The 20,220-nt window shown below is 42.3% G+C and overlaps 1 protein-coding gene across 1 annotated transcript in view; it reads right to left on the bottom strand.

The window, feature by feature from the left end:
* Positions 1-10,113, bottom strand: part of LOC131970567 (melatonin receptor type 1B-B-like) — a 31,550-nt gene extending 21,437 nt beyond the window's left edge. The window contains exon 1 of the mRNA XM_059331993.1: positions 9,918-10,113. Within this exon, the coding sequence (XP_059187976.1) occupies positions 9,918-10,113 (196 nt within the window). The remainder of the gene's footprint in view (positions 1-9,917) is intronic.
* Positions 10,114-20,220: the final 10,107 nt, after the last annotated feature.

Below are 20,220 nucleotides of genomic sequence, written 5' to 3'. Positions count from 1 at the left end.
TTTTTTTCAAAATAGGTGGTTACCTATATTTTAATTAATACTACAAGGGCTGGCTATTTGAGCGTTCTGTCTCTCCCATAATATATGTATCGTCCTGTACATGGCAGGTGCCAAACAAAACAGACCTAAACTGACAGTAATGTTGTGTGGTTGTGTGTGCCGGTGTTTTGTGCGTAATGGGAAGAGCGCCTTTGCGTGCACACTTTGCGTCTGTAGGCAGGGGCCCGTGGCGAGTTTGTGTCCAGAGGTTGTGGACTGAGGGGTTGCAACCTTGGCTTGATTTTATTTATTTTTTTATCACAGATGAAGTCCCGCAGAGCCAACTTGCAACAGAACCAGTACGGACAGAGCCCTCCTGCAGCAGCAATATATATGCCATTGTTTTGTAGGCCGTGGATGGAGAAATGGCACTTATAAATAGGGTGGTATCACTAATGGAGGGCATGATTTCCAATTTACTTGATTCATGTTAAAGCTTTGACACATTTAATTTAATTAAAATGAAAAATGAAAAAAAATGAAATTAATAAATAAATACATAAATATGACGGAAATTTCACTGTAATGTATTTTATTGAACTTAACAAAAGAAGACAACACAACCATGCCAACATGTCAGCACTGAAATGTGCTTAAGAGTACTCCTGAGTGTTCCTAGGATTTTTTCTTACCTAAGAAAAATCCTGGATAAGAAAAAAATTCATGAATGCCACAATCTTCGTAAGTAGGACTTAAGAACAAATTTGTTCTTAAGAACGGTTCGTGAATGAGGCCCATTGTTTTACAGAGCATCTAACACATGTATAGTAAGTATTATCTTCATCAGAGATGACACCAACATCAAACACATCCCAATGAGCAGGTTCCTCTCCCATGACAAGACTAGAGCCTGATTTCCACTGGGCGCGGAACGGCTGCGCCGCGGTTGTCGTTGCTGATCGCTGCCACTCTAATCAATGACAGCATTTCCACCGGGCGCGCCACGGAACGATTCACCAACGTCTCAGCCGCGGCTCTCCACTCTGCTGCGCGATCATTAGGTAGCATTTCTATTTTCGAGCCGTTGCTAAATCGCATCAAGTTGCAGATTGTACCAGACAGGAAATCTGACACAGAATCAACGTAATACACTTCCCCCCCTTTCAAAATAAAACACAATACGCAGTTCATGCAGCCTACAACTACTTCACATCAACATTACATCTTGACCGCGGGCACCAGATCAGCAATCAATCAATCAAAGGGTCTCAGAGGGTCAGAGACATGGACGACGGGAGACTCATTGTTGAATTGGAACAGCATACAATGATTTATGACATAACACATTCTTTTTATGAGGATAGATGGTCAGATCAACAGATCTTCCACGTCGGAGAAGCGTAAGCTGTTTGTTGTTGTTTACATTACACACAGTTTATCACGGGATCTCGTGGTCTCCTGTATGTTCAGGATTATCGCATGTTCTCGTTATCTCGCGAGTATATGGCTGGCTCGCTACTCTGCCGTTCCACAGCCGTTCCGTGCCCAGTGTGAATTGAGGCCGGGCAGAAGACGAAGCAGAGGGGGGGGCCCTGAAATCATTTATAGGTGTAGTGTACTCAACATCAAGGCAATCCCTCAACTGCGATGGCATCTCTTTTGCAAACATAGAGCTGAAAGTGACAACCTCCTTTCCGACACTTGGAGCTCTGAAGCTGCACATCTTAAGAGTCCATGTCCAAACAAGAGTATGAGCACAGGCAGCCATTGCTCTGCAGGACCCACAGCTGGATCCTCGGCAAAACGGATACTTCAAACACAGAGGTCCTCCCAGCCCCAAAGGCCATCCTTGAGTTGGTTCATGTAAGTTTAAATCTGATTGCTCTTCCAAGAGCTACTCCTGCAGAGCTATGGATTTAGCCTGTACTGACAAGTGTCAGAGCAGCAGCCAGTGCCAGAACAATGACAATTCCCAAGTCGCGATGTATGAAAGTGATGATGATTATGATGATGTATGGAAACTATCTACCTGAAAAGTTTGCTTAATCATACTGTGGTCTAAATGTGAATTTTGAAAGTTCTAGAACATCCACATTTTACATTAGCTAATTTTAAACTCTTCAGAATAAGGAACTCCGAGTTATCTGACCAACTGCTTGTGATGTGTGGGTTTTTTACCCATATTGTGGATGTATTTCAATGGGATGATTAAAAAAAAACATGCTTTTTGAGGAACATGGAATATTAAATGTGAACAACTTTTCATTACAATGATATTGCAAGAAAACAACCACACAGGGTATTTTTTGACATCTATGGGTTAATGTGGTAAAGTCTTGTAGCCTTGTAACTAGTACCAGTGGATTCCCGATCCTGAATATGTGGGTTTAGCAGTTCAGCTTATTAAAGCTTATTTAGAAGCTGAGATATTACAAATTAAATTTTTACTGTGGCCATTTAAAAAAAATTCAATATGGCACAGAGACACATATTCAAACATTGATCTTCTGACTCCTTATACAATAACCTTTCCAAAAATGTATAGTTTCGCAAATCCCCAATAAATTCCCTCAAAAATATATAGTGAACCTGACTAAGAGCCCCCAAACAAAATCCCTGCCCCTAAAATACGCTTCATAAATCACTTCCTGCTGTCACTGGAAACAGACTTGTTTCCCTTGGATGGTCTCCAAGTGACTGAATCAGACAATAATATTGCTTGGACATGTAATGCTCAAAATAGTGTCTGCATACTTTTTACTATGTAGTGTACAATAGTTTCTCAACTTACTGATTCCCATCCCAAAAAGGAAAAATATAAAAGAAACGTAGACAGTGACACAGATAGATGAGAAAGTAGCAGAGAGAAAGAGAATCCATGAAGCGAGGATCAGAAAGAGAGAGAGAGAGCAATGCTGAAGGCACACTCTCTCTCCCTTTCTCTGTAGATGACTTGTATCAAAGGTCTCTCACCCATTGTGCCCCAGGAGTCCCCTCTCTTCCTCTATACTGCTCTCTCCTCTAATTGGCTCTTCTTCATTAGCTGTGGGATTGCTGACACTCCTTGGAACTGTACTGGCATATCAATGAGCACTCCTCTCTGCTGATTGGCCAACCAGACCACAGTGGGCCTTTGATGGGTCATCGTATGCTTGCTAGTTTTCTTATTGGAAAATGATGTACGATTCTGTGGCTGGTCCCTGATGAAATTGTCAAGAATCCAAGGTGTATTTCATATTTTATATATATGCGATAACAGCAAGGCTACAGCTATGTTCTTGTAGCCGCCTACAGGAACAGAGCCTCTTGTAGTAGACACACTAGCTTAGCTATCACACAGGTACCCACACAACTCTCTTAAAGGCTTAAATGTTCTGAAAGTCTGACAGTAGCTTCTTATGGCAGGTTAGCTTTAACTACCAGCTCTACATTACTGTTCATGTAACACAGACAGAATCTTGTCACAACTGGTCTAAGTTTTTGTATGACTGCAATGTAATTGCAGCAGCCTCCCACTCAAACTAAGGGGACCTATCTATCAGTGGCAGCTAACCAAAAGACGGTGCTAGGGTGCTGCCCCTCCATTCCCCACATCCTAAACCTAATGATAAGTTCACTAACACTGACTTAAAGAAAATAAAACGACCAAGGAAAATATTAGTAGCAATTTAGTATTTTTCTTTTAGTAATTTGGACACAGGCGGCTTTGAAAAATGTAAGCCCTCTAAAACCATATGTTCAATATGTTTTAAAAATATATATATAATCAACAACAGAACAAACTCAACTACAGATCAGAAGTAGAGAAGAGGATTATGCTGTTGGGACTGGTTTGACAAGTTTTTATGAGGTTGTTCAGGTATTCTGATGGGTTTTGCAGTGACTCCATTGTAATTGCTGTAAATCCAGAATACAGCTGCTAACCTCCAGAAGTGTAGATAATGAGGATGCAGAATAATGGCTGTTCTAATGGCTACAACCTACAACCTCCTCGACTGATGCACGCAACTCTTCCTGGATCAGTGCTCTCCTGTCCTTCCCCTGTGCCTTGTTGTAGCGGGGTGTTGTGCTGCTACCCAGGCCAGCTCTTCCACGAGTCACTTCCCCCACCAGTACCCTGTGACTTCCTCCCTCCACTTCCGACCTGTCCTGACTTCAATGCCAGCCTGGGAGACTTTTGGGTCACGGGACTCTCTGTATTGCAGCACCTCCCTAGTACGGCTCACCTTGAACTGTTCATTCAGGCTGCTGATGAGGAGCTTCAGCTTGTTGTTCTGCCCATACAGGGCGATGCTGCTCAAGCTCCGAGGTAGTCCCAGCCACTTCCACAGGAACCTGCTGACTCTCCTCTCAAAGCCCTCGATTGTGGAAATTGGTACTTCATAGACCAAGAGAGGCCAGAGGATCCGTGGGAGGATGCCATGCTGGTATATCCAAGCCTTAAACGTGCCAGGTAGACCCGATTTGTCCACTGCGGCTAGCCAGGCTTCCAGTTCCAGGTTGGTCGCTCGGATGGCTGCTGTGTCTCTCAGGCTGCAGTCAAATACCTTCCCCAGGCTCTTCACTGGTTTCTCGGTGATGGACGGTATTTAGGTGCTGCCAAGTGTGAAGTGCATCAGTGTTTTTCGACCAGTCCAGTTTGTTGTCTATGTGGACGCCAAGGTATTTGTAATCCTCAACAATGTCTACCTCTGTTCCATTAATGGAGACGGGGTTCAGACAGGTCCTCTGTCTCCTATGAGCAGAAACTGAAGTCTGAAGTGTACAGTGTGAACAGGAAGGGAGACAGGACAGTCCCTTGTGGTGCCCCCGTGCTGCTCACAATGGTGTCTGATGTGGTGTTCTGAAGCCTCACATACTGAGGGCAGCCTGTAAGTCTGTAATCCAGGCCACCAGTGGAGCATGCACCTGCATGTCCTGAAGCTTATTCCTTAGCAGGGCAGGTCATATGGTGTTAAAGGCACTTGAGAAGTAAAAAGAACATGACTCTCACAGTGCTTCTTGCCTTCTCCTGGTGGGTATAAGCTCTGTGCAGGAGAAAGATGATGGCGTCTTCCACTCCGATATGGGGCTGGTAGGCGAACTGCAAGGGGTCCAATGACGGTTCAATGGACAGAGAGGTTTAAGGTGAGTGTGCAGGGGGAGGGGCGTCATGAGAGGAGCTTGGGGGAGAGTGGGCAGAGGTCAGATCATCAAACCTGTTAAAGAACAGATTTAAGTCATTGGCCCATTGTAGGTCTCTTTCCATCCCCTGGCTGGTCTTCCTTTCATGGCCATTGATGGTTCTCATACCACTCCACACACCCCTCAAGTTGCTCTGTTGAAGTTTGTTCTCCAGCTTCTTCCTGTAACACTCCTTGCCCTCTGTGATCTTCTCCCTCAGCTCGGTCTGCACTTTCTTCATCTCTTCCTTCACTTCCTTCCTCCACTCCAGAATGTATCCTTTTACCTGTAAAGTGTTGCTTTAAAGTCCTTTGAAACAGCGTACAGTTTTTGTGGGAATTATATTGTCTGTGCAAAAATTAACAAAGCTGTTATGCAGTCTGTAAGTCAATCTAAGTCCTCCCCATGTGCATTACAAAGAACATCCCAGTCAGTCATCTCAAAACAGCTGTGTAAAGTCTCCTCAGCATGGTTCCCATATTGACTGATGGGAAGGAATGGACGGTATTTCCTCTTTCTAAGACATTGTCTCCTCCCGGCTCTGCAAGCCCAGTATTTCCTCCAAAGTTATTTGGGGATTTCATGTCTCTTGCCAGTCATGCCGCTGTTTTGGAGTCTGACTAGCTGATCCCTGGTGTAAACAATGGGTTACTGGGGATGCCTCTGCCATGGCAGGGAGCCCGGCACAAGAAAAACGTGCTTAGCTTAGCTAACTACATATGATATAAAAACTGGAAGAAAATGTAAAACAATAAGAAAAAAAGTAGATAAAGAGAAAAAAGGATGAATAGGGGGCAGCTGAAGAAGTGGACAAACCAGAGGATGTTGGCATTGTGATTGAGGGAGTGGAACTGCTATCCAACCTGGAAATAATTTTCTTTGGATGGGCCATGCTGCTAGGACTATTGTTTTGCTCAACTTGACTTATGCCCAGGAACTAATGAACCTGGATGGCAACAAACTGTTCCCAAAGGTCCAAGCACTAAAAATTTAAATGCTTCCATGAGCTGGCGCAGAGTACCAGAGTACAGAGCTGGATGGTTAAGCTTGCCACACTTTGGCTAGTGAGCTTTATATTTCAAATATGCATTTGGTGTCAACAGAGCTTGTTTATATGGGGTTGTTCTCCTTGCTCTTAATGGACAGTTGTCTAGGAATTGTTACTAAGATTTGTCTCATGTACCTTAATGGATGTAATGTGTTGAATTTACAATAATTCTATTGTAGATGCTGGTTTAAGAAAAGTTGTAAGTGGGGAGCCTTGTGCCTTACTCCTCAAAGCTCCTATGAAATGTTGGCCCCCTTTGGACAAAACAGTACCTCTTAATTTTTTGCTGATGTTGTCCTCTACATTCTTTAATTCTGTTTTCTGTGGATAATTTAACGAAAGTACTGTTCAGCCGTGTGTTGTGAATCATCTTGTCTAAAGCCTGTTCTGTGGAAGTGGTCTCAGGTAATGGAAATAACAATATAGGCATTACTTTTATTTTAGTCTTTTTCATAACCTGTAAAAAAAACTCTTCACAGGAGGCTTATGAAAAAAAACACGTGCATTTCATAGTTTGGATACAAAGTATTCAATTTTCACATTGTTTTATTGGCAACCGTAGGCTGTTCTGATGCATCACATTGTCATTTGAATTGCTAAAGGTACAAAACATTTATAATATCAAAATTTTGAAGTCAGTACAGTTGACCTATCAATATTTTTTAAATATTTGATTGGATTGGTCAATAAAGTTTATTGTTGCTTGTGGTTTATTACAGGGCATAAGTAACTTGTTATGTTTAAGTTTACATTAATTTAATTCAAAGAAATCCAACCAAGTTACTTACTTTATTTAAGTTGGTTCAACCTGATCCATAAGCACTGCATTTAATGTAATATTTTACCTTGAACTAAAGTAATACAATTACATAGAACAATTACATTCAATTGAAATTAAACCCCCTTTAGGTCAATATACGTGGTAAGCCATCTATCCTCTGAATGCGCTAGGTCTCTGGTTTATGGTAGAAAAGTTGTTAGATGCTGTGATTATCCTCGAGATCACAACAGGTAGCAAGGTCAAGTTTGCACTCTCTACAGGGACTTTCATTTTATTACACTTGATTACAATTGGGCTAAATTAATTAACTTTCCAGTTAGATCCAATGAATGCAATTCCAAGACTGTTAAAGGCAAAAATAACCCCTTTTTTTCTGCATGAGAAAAACAATGTGTTTTTTCACCCCTTTAACTGTATGGTATAAGTATAAAGTGTGTATCTGTGTAAAGAGGAGACTTATGGATACCCATAGAACACATTTTCATTCAGATACCTACAGTATTTGTCAGAGGTCAGGGGACTGCTTTGAAAAATGGCCATTTCAGCTTTTCCTTTGCTAAAAGATAACCTAACTTAAAAGCACTATTTCCAGACAAGATATCACAACATAGGAGTCTGCTACATTCTTTGAAATAATAAAAATGTGAAGAAGCCAGGGTAAAGAAATATAAAAAAAATTGAGATTGGATGTGTTTCCATTGGAGTTGATATGGTTTGGGTTAGTTGATGGAAAAAGTGATGCCAACATATGGTAAATGGACCTGCACTTATATAGCGCTTTTCTAGTCAATTTGTGACGACTCAAAGAGCTTTTGATTTATTCAGACACCAATCAATTCAGCATCAGGAGCAATACGGGGTTCAGTATCTTGCTCAAGGATACTTCGACATGTTGGCTGCCATGGTCAGGGATCGAACCACCAACCATCCTATTGACTGGCGACCGCTCTACCAAATAACACAGCCGCCCGATGTGTGATATGCTAATGGGTGCCTTCATCACCTAGGCTAATAAGAAAAAAGAAAAAGAAATTTAAAAAATTGTTTAATCAAAACATATATATTTTTATAATTTTGTTTTATTATTGTTTTTTTGTTGTAAAAATCAAAACGTGAAATGTGTTGTTTAAACGGTATAAGGAATGCCACTATGCTTTTAAATGCATAGTGGCATTAATGCTTTTTTAAAATTAATGCTTTTAATTTTATTTTACACAGTCAATGGGAGGGACAGATGCATGGATTTCATCTACAAATAAAGTAAGTGTCCCCCCCACTTGCTATCTAATGGTGTTGTATGGTGCGCTGACACAAAAACACTTGTTCTTCCTCTCTCCTTCTTTTTCAGTACAGCAGACAGTGTATTTGTCTCTCTCTGGTTATAAAGTCTTCCTATTCCGTGCTCTTATGTGATTGATGTCATAAAATTGCTATTTTAGGCTTTTTTGAGACTTATTTTGCTTAGAGGTTGAATGGTATGTGTGGAGAGGGCGTGGTGCATCAGCTGCAGGAGAGAGGTGTGGAGAAGGCTCAGGAGAGCAGCGCCAGGTGAGTGTGATTGACACACCTGCATAGCATTAGCTAATCACTCTCTCCCTTTAAAAACACAGTAGCATGCTGGACCTGAGGGGCAGAAGACTGGAGCATGGCAGTGTAAAGCCCAAGGAGGTGCCTGTGACCCACTCTGTATCAGTGTATAAAATTGTATTACATAAAAGAAAGTTGAACTGTCCCTGTGCTCCGTGTCCTACCTGCTGGGAAAGAGCCCAATGTGGCGTAGTCTGAGCCACTGTGGGTTCTTTCTCAGCAGGTAGGACATGGAGCACAGGGACAGCTCAGCTTTCTCCATTTAACTGGCAAGTTTGGTGAGACACTGATGGATGAGGCAGACTGATGAAAACAACACTGCAAAAAAAGGGTGTCTAAAAACAAGATAAAACACTCAATCTAAGGGAAATTATCTTGCTGCATGGACATTTATGTTACTCTATAAATATTAAGTTATTTTATTTTGTTGATATATTATTATTATTATTATTTTTAATAATACATTTTTTTTGTAATGCACTTTACATTAAATGAAATCTCAAAGTGCTACAGGTTAAAAGCATAACAGTCTAATTAAAAAAGGATTAAACAGCTAAAAATAGAAGAAAAAGTATACACATACATACATACACTGCAAAAAAGGTGTGTCTAAAAACAAGATAAAAACACTAAATCTAAGGGAAATTATCTTGCTGCATGGACAGATAATTTCACTTGACAAGATTTCTTAAATTAAGATTGTTAAATCTAGAAATAAAAATGTTGAACACTTAGAAATTAACTCTTAAAACAAGATAAACTAACAATTCTAAATCTAAAGTTGTTTTTTATCTTGGTAAGAAACAAATGTTTTGCAGTGTACTCTGCTCGGGCCAGTTCATCACTTTCATTTATCTTGTTTTAAGATTTCATTTCTTATTTTAAGCATAGGCCTACAACATGCTTATTTCTGGATTTAACAATCTTAATTTAAGAAACGTCAACTGAAATTATCTGTCCATGCAGCAAGATAATTTCCCTCAGATTTAGTGTTTTTATCTTGTTTTTAGACACACCTTTTTTTTGCATTGAACTCATTCAGTAAAGCAGTGACAGAGTAGGAATGAATCAAATCACATTCATTTTTTTGCAGGATCCATACTGTCATTCATACAAATATGTCATTCATTCATACTCAGCTCATTCACAGAGGAAGCCAGGTTATCCTGTTTTTATTGTCGCTTCAGACAGGACATAACTTTACTGTGAACAGATTGAAGGTTTATCCGAGTTATTTATGGTCAATAACAATAAAGCACATTTCACCTCTAGAGATGCTCTCTCTCAGTCTACATCTCTGTTGTTTACACACGCGCGTCAGGACACCACATCGCATAACAATAGCATTAATATTCTTACCGGCATTCCGTAGTTTACGGTTCCTTAGCACGGACACGATGACTAGCAGGTTTCCCAGGACATCCACCACAGTAGTGAGGATCAGCACGCTGGCCAGCGCTGTGACTGCCCATGCAGGGCGCGCTGCCCCCCGGCTTGGCTCCTGCCCGTGTTCCGTCCGGTTCTTTAACAGCGACTCATCCTCCGGCATGTCCATAGCCACTATGCCCCTTCCCTCACATCGCACGGTCAGTGTGAGTGATTGCTGGCATGTTGATTCCCTGTGACAGCCAAAAAATGTCAGTTGTGTCTCAGTGGCCGTGGGTTTTATCTACCCTGTCACTGCGTCCTGCCTGCGCCAGACTCCGAAGCCGCTCCGCCGCCCCGCCAGTCCACCCGGAGCGGCCCGCGGCCCGCACACATCCATGGACAGCCCAGAGACCCTGGATGCTGAGGAAGAAATGCACCGCCTGATTCCCCCACACCTCCTATTCCACCTATTCGTTCCCCTGCACTGTCTCACCACATCTCATGCTCTTCATCGCTCCTCTTCACTGCTTTCATCTCCCTCACCCCTCCTTCCTCCTCCTCTGTTCTCTGCTGTCTGGAGGCAACTCCGTGAGCCGCCTTTGACATTCCTTTGCGGTCTCTACAGTGCTGTACTGGAGTGAAGCCTACACTAGATGGCTTTTGTTCAATGGGTGAATATGACAGGCCCTCTAAACATCAACATTTAATGCAGTTGTTTCACAATTCAAAAAATAAAGAATGTAGACATACGTTGTTATTATTAAGTTACTCTATAAATATTAAGTTATTTTATTTTGTTGATATATTATTAATAATAATAATATATATTTTTTTGTGATGCACTTTACATTAAAGGAAATCTCAAAGTGCTACAGGTTTAAAGCATAACAGTCTAATTAAAAAATGATTAAAAAAAAGGATAAAACAGCTAAAAACAGAAGAAAAAGTATACACATACATACACCGCAAAGTGGGGTGTCTAAAAACAAGATAAAAAACACTAAATCTGAGGGAAATTATCTTGCTGCATGGACAGATAATTTCACTTGACAAGATTTCTTAAATTATGATTATTACATCTAAAAATAAGCATGGTAAACACTTAAAATAAGAAATAACTTCTAAATCTAAAGCTTTTTTTTTATCTTGGTAAGAAACAAATAATTGTCAGGTCTCTCTGCTTGGGCCAGTTCATCACTGCTTGCAGCTTTAATTTATCTTGTTTTAAGAGTTCTTTTTTTATTTTAAGCATACAACATGCTTATTTCTAGATTTAATAATCTTAATTTAAGAAATCTTGTCAAGTTAAATTATCTTTCCATGCAGCAAGATAATTCCCTCAGATTTAGTGTTTTTAGACACATCTTTTTTGCGTTGTACACAAGCTAAAAACCATGTGGACGGGGGGAACCAAAGGTTTTGCTAAAAAGGAAAGTTTTTAGTCCTTTTTTAAAAGTGTCTATGGACTGTGGAGCCCTCAGGGTGTCAGGAAGGGCGTTCCACAGCCGTGAGGCAGCAGCACAGAAAGCCGTGTCTGTCTCCCATGGTGCTGAGTTTTGTTCTTGGTGTGTGGAGGCGGTCTGAGTGGGTGGAGCGGAGGGAGCGTGTTGTGTTTTGTGGGGTGAGTAGTTCTTTGAGATATGAGGGGGCATTTCCGTAGATGCATTGATGAGTTAGAAGGGAAACCTTATATTCAATCCTGGTGGAAACGGGGAGCCAATGAAGTGAGTGGAGAATGGGGGTCATCAGGATCCTAGCTGCAGAGTTCTGGATGTACTGAAGTCTCTGCAGACTCTTGCTAGGGATCCCGATGAGAAGTGCATTACAGTAATCCAGTCTGGAGGAGATGAAGGCGTGGACCAGCTTTTCAGCATCTGGGAGGGAGAGAATGGGGCGGAGTCTGGCAATGTTACCAAGGTGGAAAAAGGTGGTATTGCAGAGGTGAGTTGAGGGTCCATTTTTACCCCCAGGTGTCAGGCCTGGACATGAAGGAGGACTCAGATGCAGAGCGAGGATTCGTGTGGACTTTATTAATCCCTCTTAACCTCAGGACACGGTGATTAAATAAATGGCTATGAAAATATCCTATGAGTCTAATAAAAACAAAAAACCACTCCAAAAGGGAGGGACAAAACAGCAGACACAAAAGGAAAATAAACCAACAGAAAATCACTCCAAAGGGAGGAAAAAATGCTAAGGCTAAAGATACAAAACAAAAGGCACTCCTAAAAAACGGACGCTAAGACTAAATGCTACACGATTACAAAAAATCACTCCAAGGGAGGCTGCAACACACTATGGCACTAGGTACAAACTAAGAAAACTATGAACACAAAATCACTCGCCTGGAGGAAAAGAAAACAACACTTCACGAAGAATCAGAGACAAAACTTGGACTGTGGTAACTGGCTTGGGTGATCGACAGGAACGAAACACTCTGGCACAAGACAAAGGGAGACGCAGACTATAAGACACATGAGGGCAATGGGGAACAGGTGGACACAATCAGGAATCAGGGAAGACAATCAGACTAGTGACACCAGGGGAAGGGCAAGTGATCTGAAACGAGAGGAGAGTTAATTTTCAAAATAAAGCAGGAAGTCACAAGACAAAATAAAACCCCGAACAAGACAAACCTCACCGCGGTGTGACACCAGGTTGGTAACTGAGGGGAATGTTGTGGCCAGAGAAGGTGATGCTTATTATGGACGATGACTTGGTCTGATGAGGAATGCTGATCATATTTTTGAGCTTTTGAGTCAAATATTAGAGTCAAAGTTTTTTATGGAAGGAAATTCGGATATAATTTCATAAATCAGAAAAAATCTTCGAAAGTCATATGAAATTGTCATGTTTTTAGCAACAAAAAGTCGTTTAGATAAAACTGGTAAGTTTGGCATATGTAAGTTTAACTGAAGTTGAGATTTATGGTTCAGAGCATGACAAAAAAAATAACAGCGGAGCCGCCGAGAGACCTTTCGCCTTTCAACTTTCGCTCTATATACTATTTAAAACACCATCCACAGCTAAAGAGAGTTTTGCATCTGCTGCAGCCATGTTGGATCCGTAAGAAAACTACAAGCTTCTGTCTGCCGAATAGTACGCGTCATCCTCTTGCCGTCCCTCCCCACTCTGTGATTGGATCCCTAAAACAGGGCTAAGAAACCTCTCTGGTTGCCAGACTGCCTGGAGGTTCAAAATGAAAAATCGAGTGCGCAAGGCAGTATGGGTATACCCAGGCTAAAGAAAGACATGTTATGGGCGAAAAATAGCCAAAAACGTGTTTTTGCTTGTAGTGTCTTGCCTTGAGACAGAAAAAGTGCCAACAAATTTTTATACCTTAAATGACACAAAGTTCATGAGTTACCGTTAGATAATCAACTTCAGTTTAAATGTCTTCTGGCAATGGACAATGGCTTGGGCAGGTACACTGGTGCTGACTGAAAAGGAACTCATTGTCACTCAGGTTGCCTTTAGTGAGGGAGTAAAATTGTCAAGTAATATTACTGTAAACTGTAATCACACTATGGGCACAAACTCTTTGAGATACACACCTGCCGTTCAACAAACCTGTGGCATTTACACACTCACTGCAACTTAGTGGCAGAAGCAATAGCACTCAGGTTTCACTCAATTGGACCTCTATTAACTCTGGTAGTCTGCCCTCACACTGCACTGGGGAAGTGGTGAGAAAAAAACAAACAAATGTGGTGGAAATTTCTCTGCTGCTAGTGAAGAATGAAATAGAGACTTCTGCCGGCCAACAAGGGTGAAAAAAGGTGAAAAGTAGTTCTCAACCTTTTTGAGTCGCAACCCCCAATTTAACATGCATGTTGTCCGCGTTGACCCCCGCTCACTGAACAGAATCTCACACGCACAGTTCAGATCATACAAACTCAGTTGATACGACAAATTTTGGACAAATAATGAAGCAGACGACAACTAAAATATCTCTCTGTCTGTGCATTTATATATATTTTTTATATTTTATTGTGACTTTTAATCTAAGTCCTTTGCTATAAGTCTAAAGGTCCATTCTGACCTCCTGAGTGTGTAACAGTCAGCTTCAAGCCAGAGACTCCTTGGAGAGTAATAACTTGCAGAAAACTGTCAGAAAAGACACAAAATGACCCAAAAAAAGAATCAAATTGACCACAAAATGATCAAAAAAGACACAAATTAAGCACATTTTTTACAAAATAAGGTCTACACATCACGATTTAAAACACTAAGAGGACTTTCCAGGTGTGAAAACCTCGTCACAAAGGGGACCTTGATGTAGTGGAAGGAAAGGGGGAGGGAGATTGGCATCTCAAGTGGCTGAGATCAAATTTACTTTCACACAAACAATACAAAAACAGAAATAAAATCAAATTAGTCCACCTACAGAGGCAACTCCAGACATCTTTGCCTCCATAATACCGGCTCATGTGCCAGATGGACTTGAAACGATATACAAGGAATTTGCTGTGGTGTATTGGTGCATAAGAACAGACAAAAAAAGTACTAAATGTAGATATAGATTAAGGCAAGTATTTCAGTCAAAAGACAGCAGTATATGAATAAAAAAGTCAACATTAAAAAAATAGATTTAAAAATAAAAACAGTAGAAACAATATGTATAAATATAGAATTATTTAAATGTGGGAAGGGAGCTGTCACGCTGAGAGTACAAATTATTGGCCTATTGAATATGAGAAGGGAGGACACACAGTGTGATGATCTAATGTAGTATGCATATTTAATTCCTGCTGTTCACCATCAACAAATTATCAAGTCATTATGATAGATCCATATAGGAATGTTTATTCACAGTTGATTTATGAATTAATCAATTGGCGACCAAATTAGTTATTACAGTTTCATAAAAGTTAATTTCAGACGCATGCATTTCTTCAGTCTCTCTTATTTCAGAACAGTAGTGTACCTATTTTCATAGAAATACGAATCGTTGGCTTCCGGTTGAGCATGTGAGAGAGCAAGACGCAAGTAGAGAGAGCTCACCGGTCTCACCAACAATTTTTTATATTTAATATTTTTAACACACAGTTACACCCCCTACTCTTAATCAAGTTTTGGAGAGTAAAGAGTAGACCTAGAGTAGACTACTAAGAGCTCTGATTATGCTAGCGCTTCATCTGGTAGTGCTAATGACGCCCCCACTGCTAAACTGCCTGTGGATCTGGGCAATCTTTGTTCTGCTTTAGTTCAATTAAATTCAAACAACTTTATTAATCCCACAAGGGGCAATTCATTTTGAGCAGCAGGTTGTCGTGGGTTCATTAGGCCCACAACAAATAGTGAGTACATAAATAGTCAACACAACACACATCAAACCACATGGAGCTTAGAATGGACCCAAAATAAAAGCCTGTGATAGCCTACTGCATAGATTATTTATAAATTATTTATAAGCCACACACAAGAATTTCATTATTAATGATGTTAATGCAACTGGTCTGAAATCACTGAGTTGTTTAGAATTAGATGTTTTCGGGATGGGAATCACAGTAGAGGATTTCCACATGCGAGGAATCTGGTTACAGTCAAGTGACATTTGAAAGATATGCTGGAGGGCACTGCAGAGTTGGTCAGCACAATATTGAAGCATGCGCCCACAAATAAGGTCTGGACCAGGGGCCTTCCTGATATTGACCCGTTTTAAAAGATCTCTAACATGCTCCTGCTCAATGATAATGTTTGAATCAGAGATAAGAGACTCTCTGAGGAGGGAAATATTATCAGAAAAGTCATTCATTTCAAAGCGAGAATAAAAACTATTAAATGCATTTGGAAGGTCAGACATATTTATACCCTCAATTTTAATAGGATTCCTCACTCCCACTACTTCCCTGAGAGATGGAGGTCATTGCCTTTATTCCTTTCCAAGCTGCCCGAAGATCTCCACTGGTATATTTGTGTTCCACCGTATCCCTATAAACTCTTTTAGCTTTCCTTATCTCGCTCCTTATCACTTAATGTCTGATCTGCCATTACTGGACAACTCAAACTGGCCATTGACACTGCTCTGGCACCCATTGCTGCTGCAATTGAGGGATTTACAGCGAGGAACTATTCTCAAGACCGCCAGTTAGTTGATTTGGAGCCACAGCTCTCCTCTTACAGTGACTAATGTCGCTAGAAAGGGTGGTCGAGGATCTTGCTACATCTAACAAAAAGCTTACGGATAAAATGGAGGACCTAGAATCCTGCACCTGTCGCTCCAATTTCCGTGTTATTGGAATACCTGAGGGGGCAGAAAGAGCTGATCCAGTGACTTTTCCACATTTTTTGCTGATGTGCTGGGGACAGACGTATTCCAATCACCACCACTTCTGGACAGAGCTCATTGCATTGGCCCTAAACCATCGAACCCCAACGCCGAAGGGCTAAAGCTGAGGGTCTTCATCATTCAGTTCCACTATTATCGGGGCAAGGAGTGAGCCTGGCGCTGGGGGATTGTCAACAAGAAGCAGCTTACTCATGACGGTCGGAAGTTCTACATTTTCTTGGACTTTAATGCCAGCGTCGCTAAGAAGAAGGCTGCTTTCACCACCGTGAGAGACTGTCTGAAGGAGAAAGATGTGCAGTTCTCCCTGCGTTTTCCTGCCCAGCTTCGTATTGACCATGGCAACGAGAAGCTCTACTTTAATTCACCGATGGATGCACAGAGCTGGTTTGATATTTGATGTGTTTTTCTTTTTTCCGGTATTAGCAGCAGCTCACCAGTGAATGGCAGATGTTGCATCGAGCCTTGCCTAAGTGTTTAGAAAAAAAGTATTTAAATTTTTTTTGCTATTTTTTAAAAAAATATATTTTTTGGCCATTTTTTTTTTTGGCCATATTACTTCTGGGTATTTTAACACCCATGTGAAAGTGGGGGATATGGTGTTAACTGCAGGCAGTTTTTAGCCTCAGGCATTCGTGCCCATTTTTGACTGTCCCAACTTAGAACAGCGTGAGGTTGCTGGCTCAGGTTCTGAGATCACAGCATGTACATCTTTCTTGTTATAAAAGATTGCATCTGGAGTATGGGACCATATGAACAAGTTCTTGTCATCCAACTGCCACATGGTGCTCACCTGAATTTCCTCTCCCACATCCCTTCAGGACCTGGCCCACATATGGAAGCTCATCATAGCTCACAATCACAAACTTGCCACTCAAGTCTTGAAAACTGGCTTGTTCCTTTGGTGGCTCAGGACTGCTTGCTGCAGCTTCAGTGTGGCACATAGTTTCTCTCAGGTTGACTTTTACTGGCTGGTAACAGAGGCATGTCTTCATTTCTGCATGCTTGCAGAAGCATGAAACCTCCCTGTGAGATCTTCAGGTAAAGACAAAACCTGGTGTATCTTCAAGGTTCCTCTAACAGCAGTCATATTTTCTGGAATCAGCTCATCATATTTCTGGATGTTCTCTTCGTTTATTCAATGGTGAGTAATAGTTGACCCTGATTCCTTTTCTTATCTGGTGTGAAGGACACTGGTGGATTAAAATCATGATTAACAGGGATGGGGTCTGCTACAGCTTGGCCTGCATTTTCGGGCTCTTCTTGTGCTCTATCTACATCAACCAGGACTCGTTCCTCGGGGAGAACAACACAGCGGCGCTCAGCCGGGGGCTTGTGAGTATCCCCACACCCGCCCGGCGCCTCTCACCCTGGGCAACTCCGGAAAAGGAGAGAGTCCAGCCTCTCTCCAGGAGTTTGGTTCCAGGGCCCACGCTGTGTGGAGGTGAGCCCAACTATTTCTAGTTGGTAACGCTCCACCTCCCGCACAAACTCGGGTTCCTTCCCCGCCAGCGAGGTGATGTTCCACGTCCCCAGAGCTAGCCGCAGGACAGCCGATGCCAAACGATACCTTGGCTGAATGAAGCAGACATTTACACTCCAAGAAGGGATGTCAGCACTCCTGCGTAACCCTGGAGAAATCTTGGTAGAAGCTTATCTTCTGGACGTCCCCGACCTCGAACAAGCCGCCTCACCCGCTTCCTTTGCCAAAACCTCAAGAACCACACGACGAAGGGCCCTGGGGGGGCCCCGGGATTAGCTGGTAGTAGTGACCGATGAGCACCCTCCAAATCCAGGCCCCCCTTGAAGTCAGCATGAAGGATCTCGGGGAGAGTAGCCCCCAGAAACAACACGGCATCTTCATCTTCAACATGCTCCGGAAAACCACAAATACGCAGATCCACCCACCCCTCCCGGTCCTCGTACCCAGCCAGCCTGGCGCTCAGCTCCTCAACCCTAGATGCCGAAGCCGGGGGTGAGCCACAGCCTTGCCTCTCCATCTCCTCTAGCACATCCAGACAAGCCTCCGCGCTAGTCATCCTGGTTAGCATGTTGGCTAGTTTACCTTCAATCGCCTTGATGGCTCTTCTCTTTTCTGATACATCCTTGTGGATGTCTGCAAAATGTTTAGCTAGATCCTTCAGTATTTTTGCTTGGTCGTTTGAAACTTTCTGAAGAAGCGCTTGTAGATTGCAGTGGAGATGGACTCCTCTGCGGCCTCCGGAGCTGGTGAAACAGGAAAGGAGGCCTGGCCAGCTCTCAAGCTAGCGGTCGCCCTGGTTCTCAGCTGCCGCCGAGGCGCCCTCCGGGCACATCAGCAGTCGGAGAAGGCCACAGTCGGCAACCCACACAAAAAAACCCCACGAAAACAACCGCAAATGCCTGTGTTCTCACACAAAATGCAAACCAGCGCCGCAGCCCCCAACCCAAGCAGCCATCCCACTCGGCGTCACCATGTGACCCCCCCCCCCCCCCACCCCCCCCCCCATTCTGGGTAGTTTTTATCCCAACTGCTGGGTAACTATTGGACTACCTACACATTGGGTTAATTTGAACCAGCAAGATGGGTTACTCATTTAACCCAGCAAGATAAATATTCAACCAAAATATGGGTTAATATTAACTGAAAGGTGGAGGTACTTACCATGTTTGTTCCAACCTAAGGAGGATAGAAAGCATGGGAGAAAGACAGCAAGAAAGAATTTAAGAAAATAAGCAGGATAATAAGCAGGATAAATAATCTGTTAAAATCAGTGGTAGGGCTATGCAACCTAAATTGACCTGTTGACTTAATTCTGGCAATCCTACCACTGGTCGCTAGAGGAAGCTCTACATTATGTTTCACAAGCACCTTGACAAAAGTATCTCTATTGATTACCTTTTCACAATTATAACAACAATGGCGGACTACATCGTCTCTCTACAAAACAGGACTGGTACTATTTGTGCTGCTAGCCGGCAATTGCTAACCCATGAGTGCTAGCTGTTAAGGCTAGCCAGTGAAATCGCCGTTAACACTAGTCGGTGAACAATAGCCGTTAATGCTAGCCGGCGAACGCAAACCAGCCAACGTTAACGTTAGGGCTTTTATTTGTAATCAGCTGCGGGACATCCTAAAGCCTGATTTCCACCGGGCGCGTTACTGCAGCGTCGCGTACGCCGTTGCAAATAGGTAACACTCTAATCAATGAGAGCATTTCCACCGGGCGCGTAGCATAACGTTACAGCAGTCATCGCCTCTACGCAAGCATTAGGTAGGACTTCTATTTCTCCGCGAGACGCTGCCAAATCGCGTGAATCTCAACAGAGCAGATCGCACCAGACAGGAAGTCCGACTCAGAATCAGCGTAAAACACTTCCGCCCCTTTCAAAATAAAACACAATGCGCAGTTCATGCAGCCTAAAACTACTTCACATCAACATTATGTTATGACCGGGGCACCAGATCAGCAATCAATCAATCAAAGGGTCTCAGAGGGTCGGCGACACGGACGACAAGAGACTGATTGTTGAAGTGGAACATCATACAATCATTTATGACATAACATATTGTTTTTATAAGGATAGATGGTCAGATCAACATATCTTTCACGTCAGAGAAGCAAAGTAAGTTGGTTGTTGTTGTTGTTTACTTTATACACACAGTTTATCCATAGACTGTATAAATAGAGTTTAGAGTTTATCACGGGATCTTGCGGTCTCCCGTATGGTCAGGATTATCGCGTGATCTTGTTTTCTCGCGTGTATACGACCGGCTCGCTAAGATGACGTGACGCTGCTGTAACGCGCCCGGTGTGAATTGACGCTGGGCAGAAGACGCAGCAAAACCGCGGTGGAGCCGTGCTGCTGCTGTAACGCGCCCGGTGGAAATCCCCAGTAAGGGTATCCACTGTCCATCTGAAGTAAAATGAGTCACAGATTATGGATAGTTTCCTTTTAATTGCAATTTGAAATTAGATGGAAATACAGTTAAACCGGAAAACTGCTTTTATATATATTTTTATT

Source organism: Centropristis striata, chromosome 4, assembly GCF_030273125.1.
Source record: "Centropristis striata isolate RG_2023a ecotype Rhode Island chromosome 4, C.striata_1.0, whole genome shotgun sequence".
In the NCBI taxonomy this organism is placed as follows: Eukaryota; Metazoa; Chordata; class Actinopteri; order Perciformes; family Serranidae; genus Centropristis; species Centropristis striata.
The sequence above is the reverse complement of the archived record's forward strand: the minus strand, read 5'-3'. Positions and strand labels throughout refer to the sequence as shown.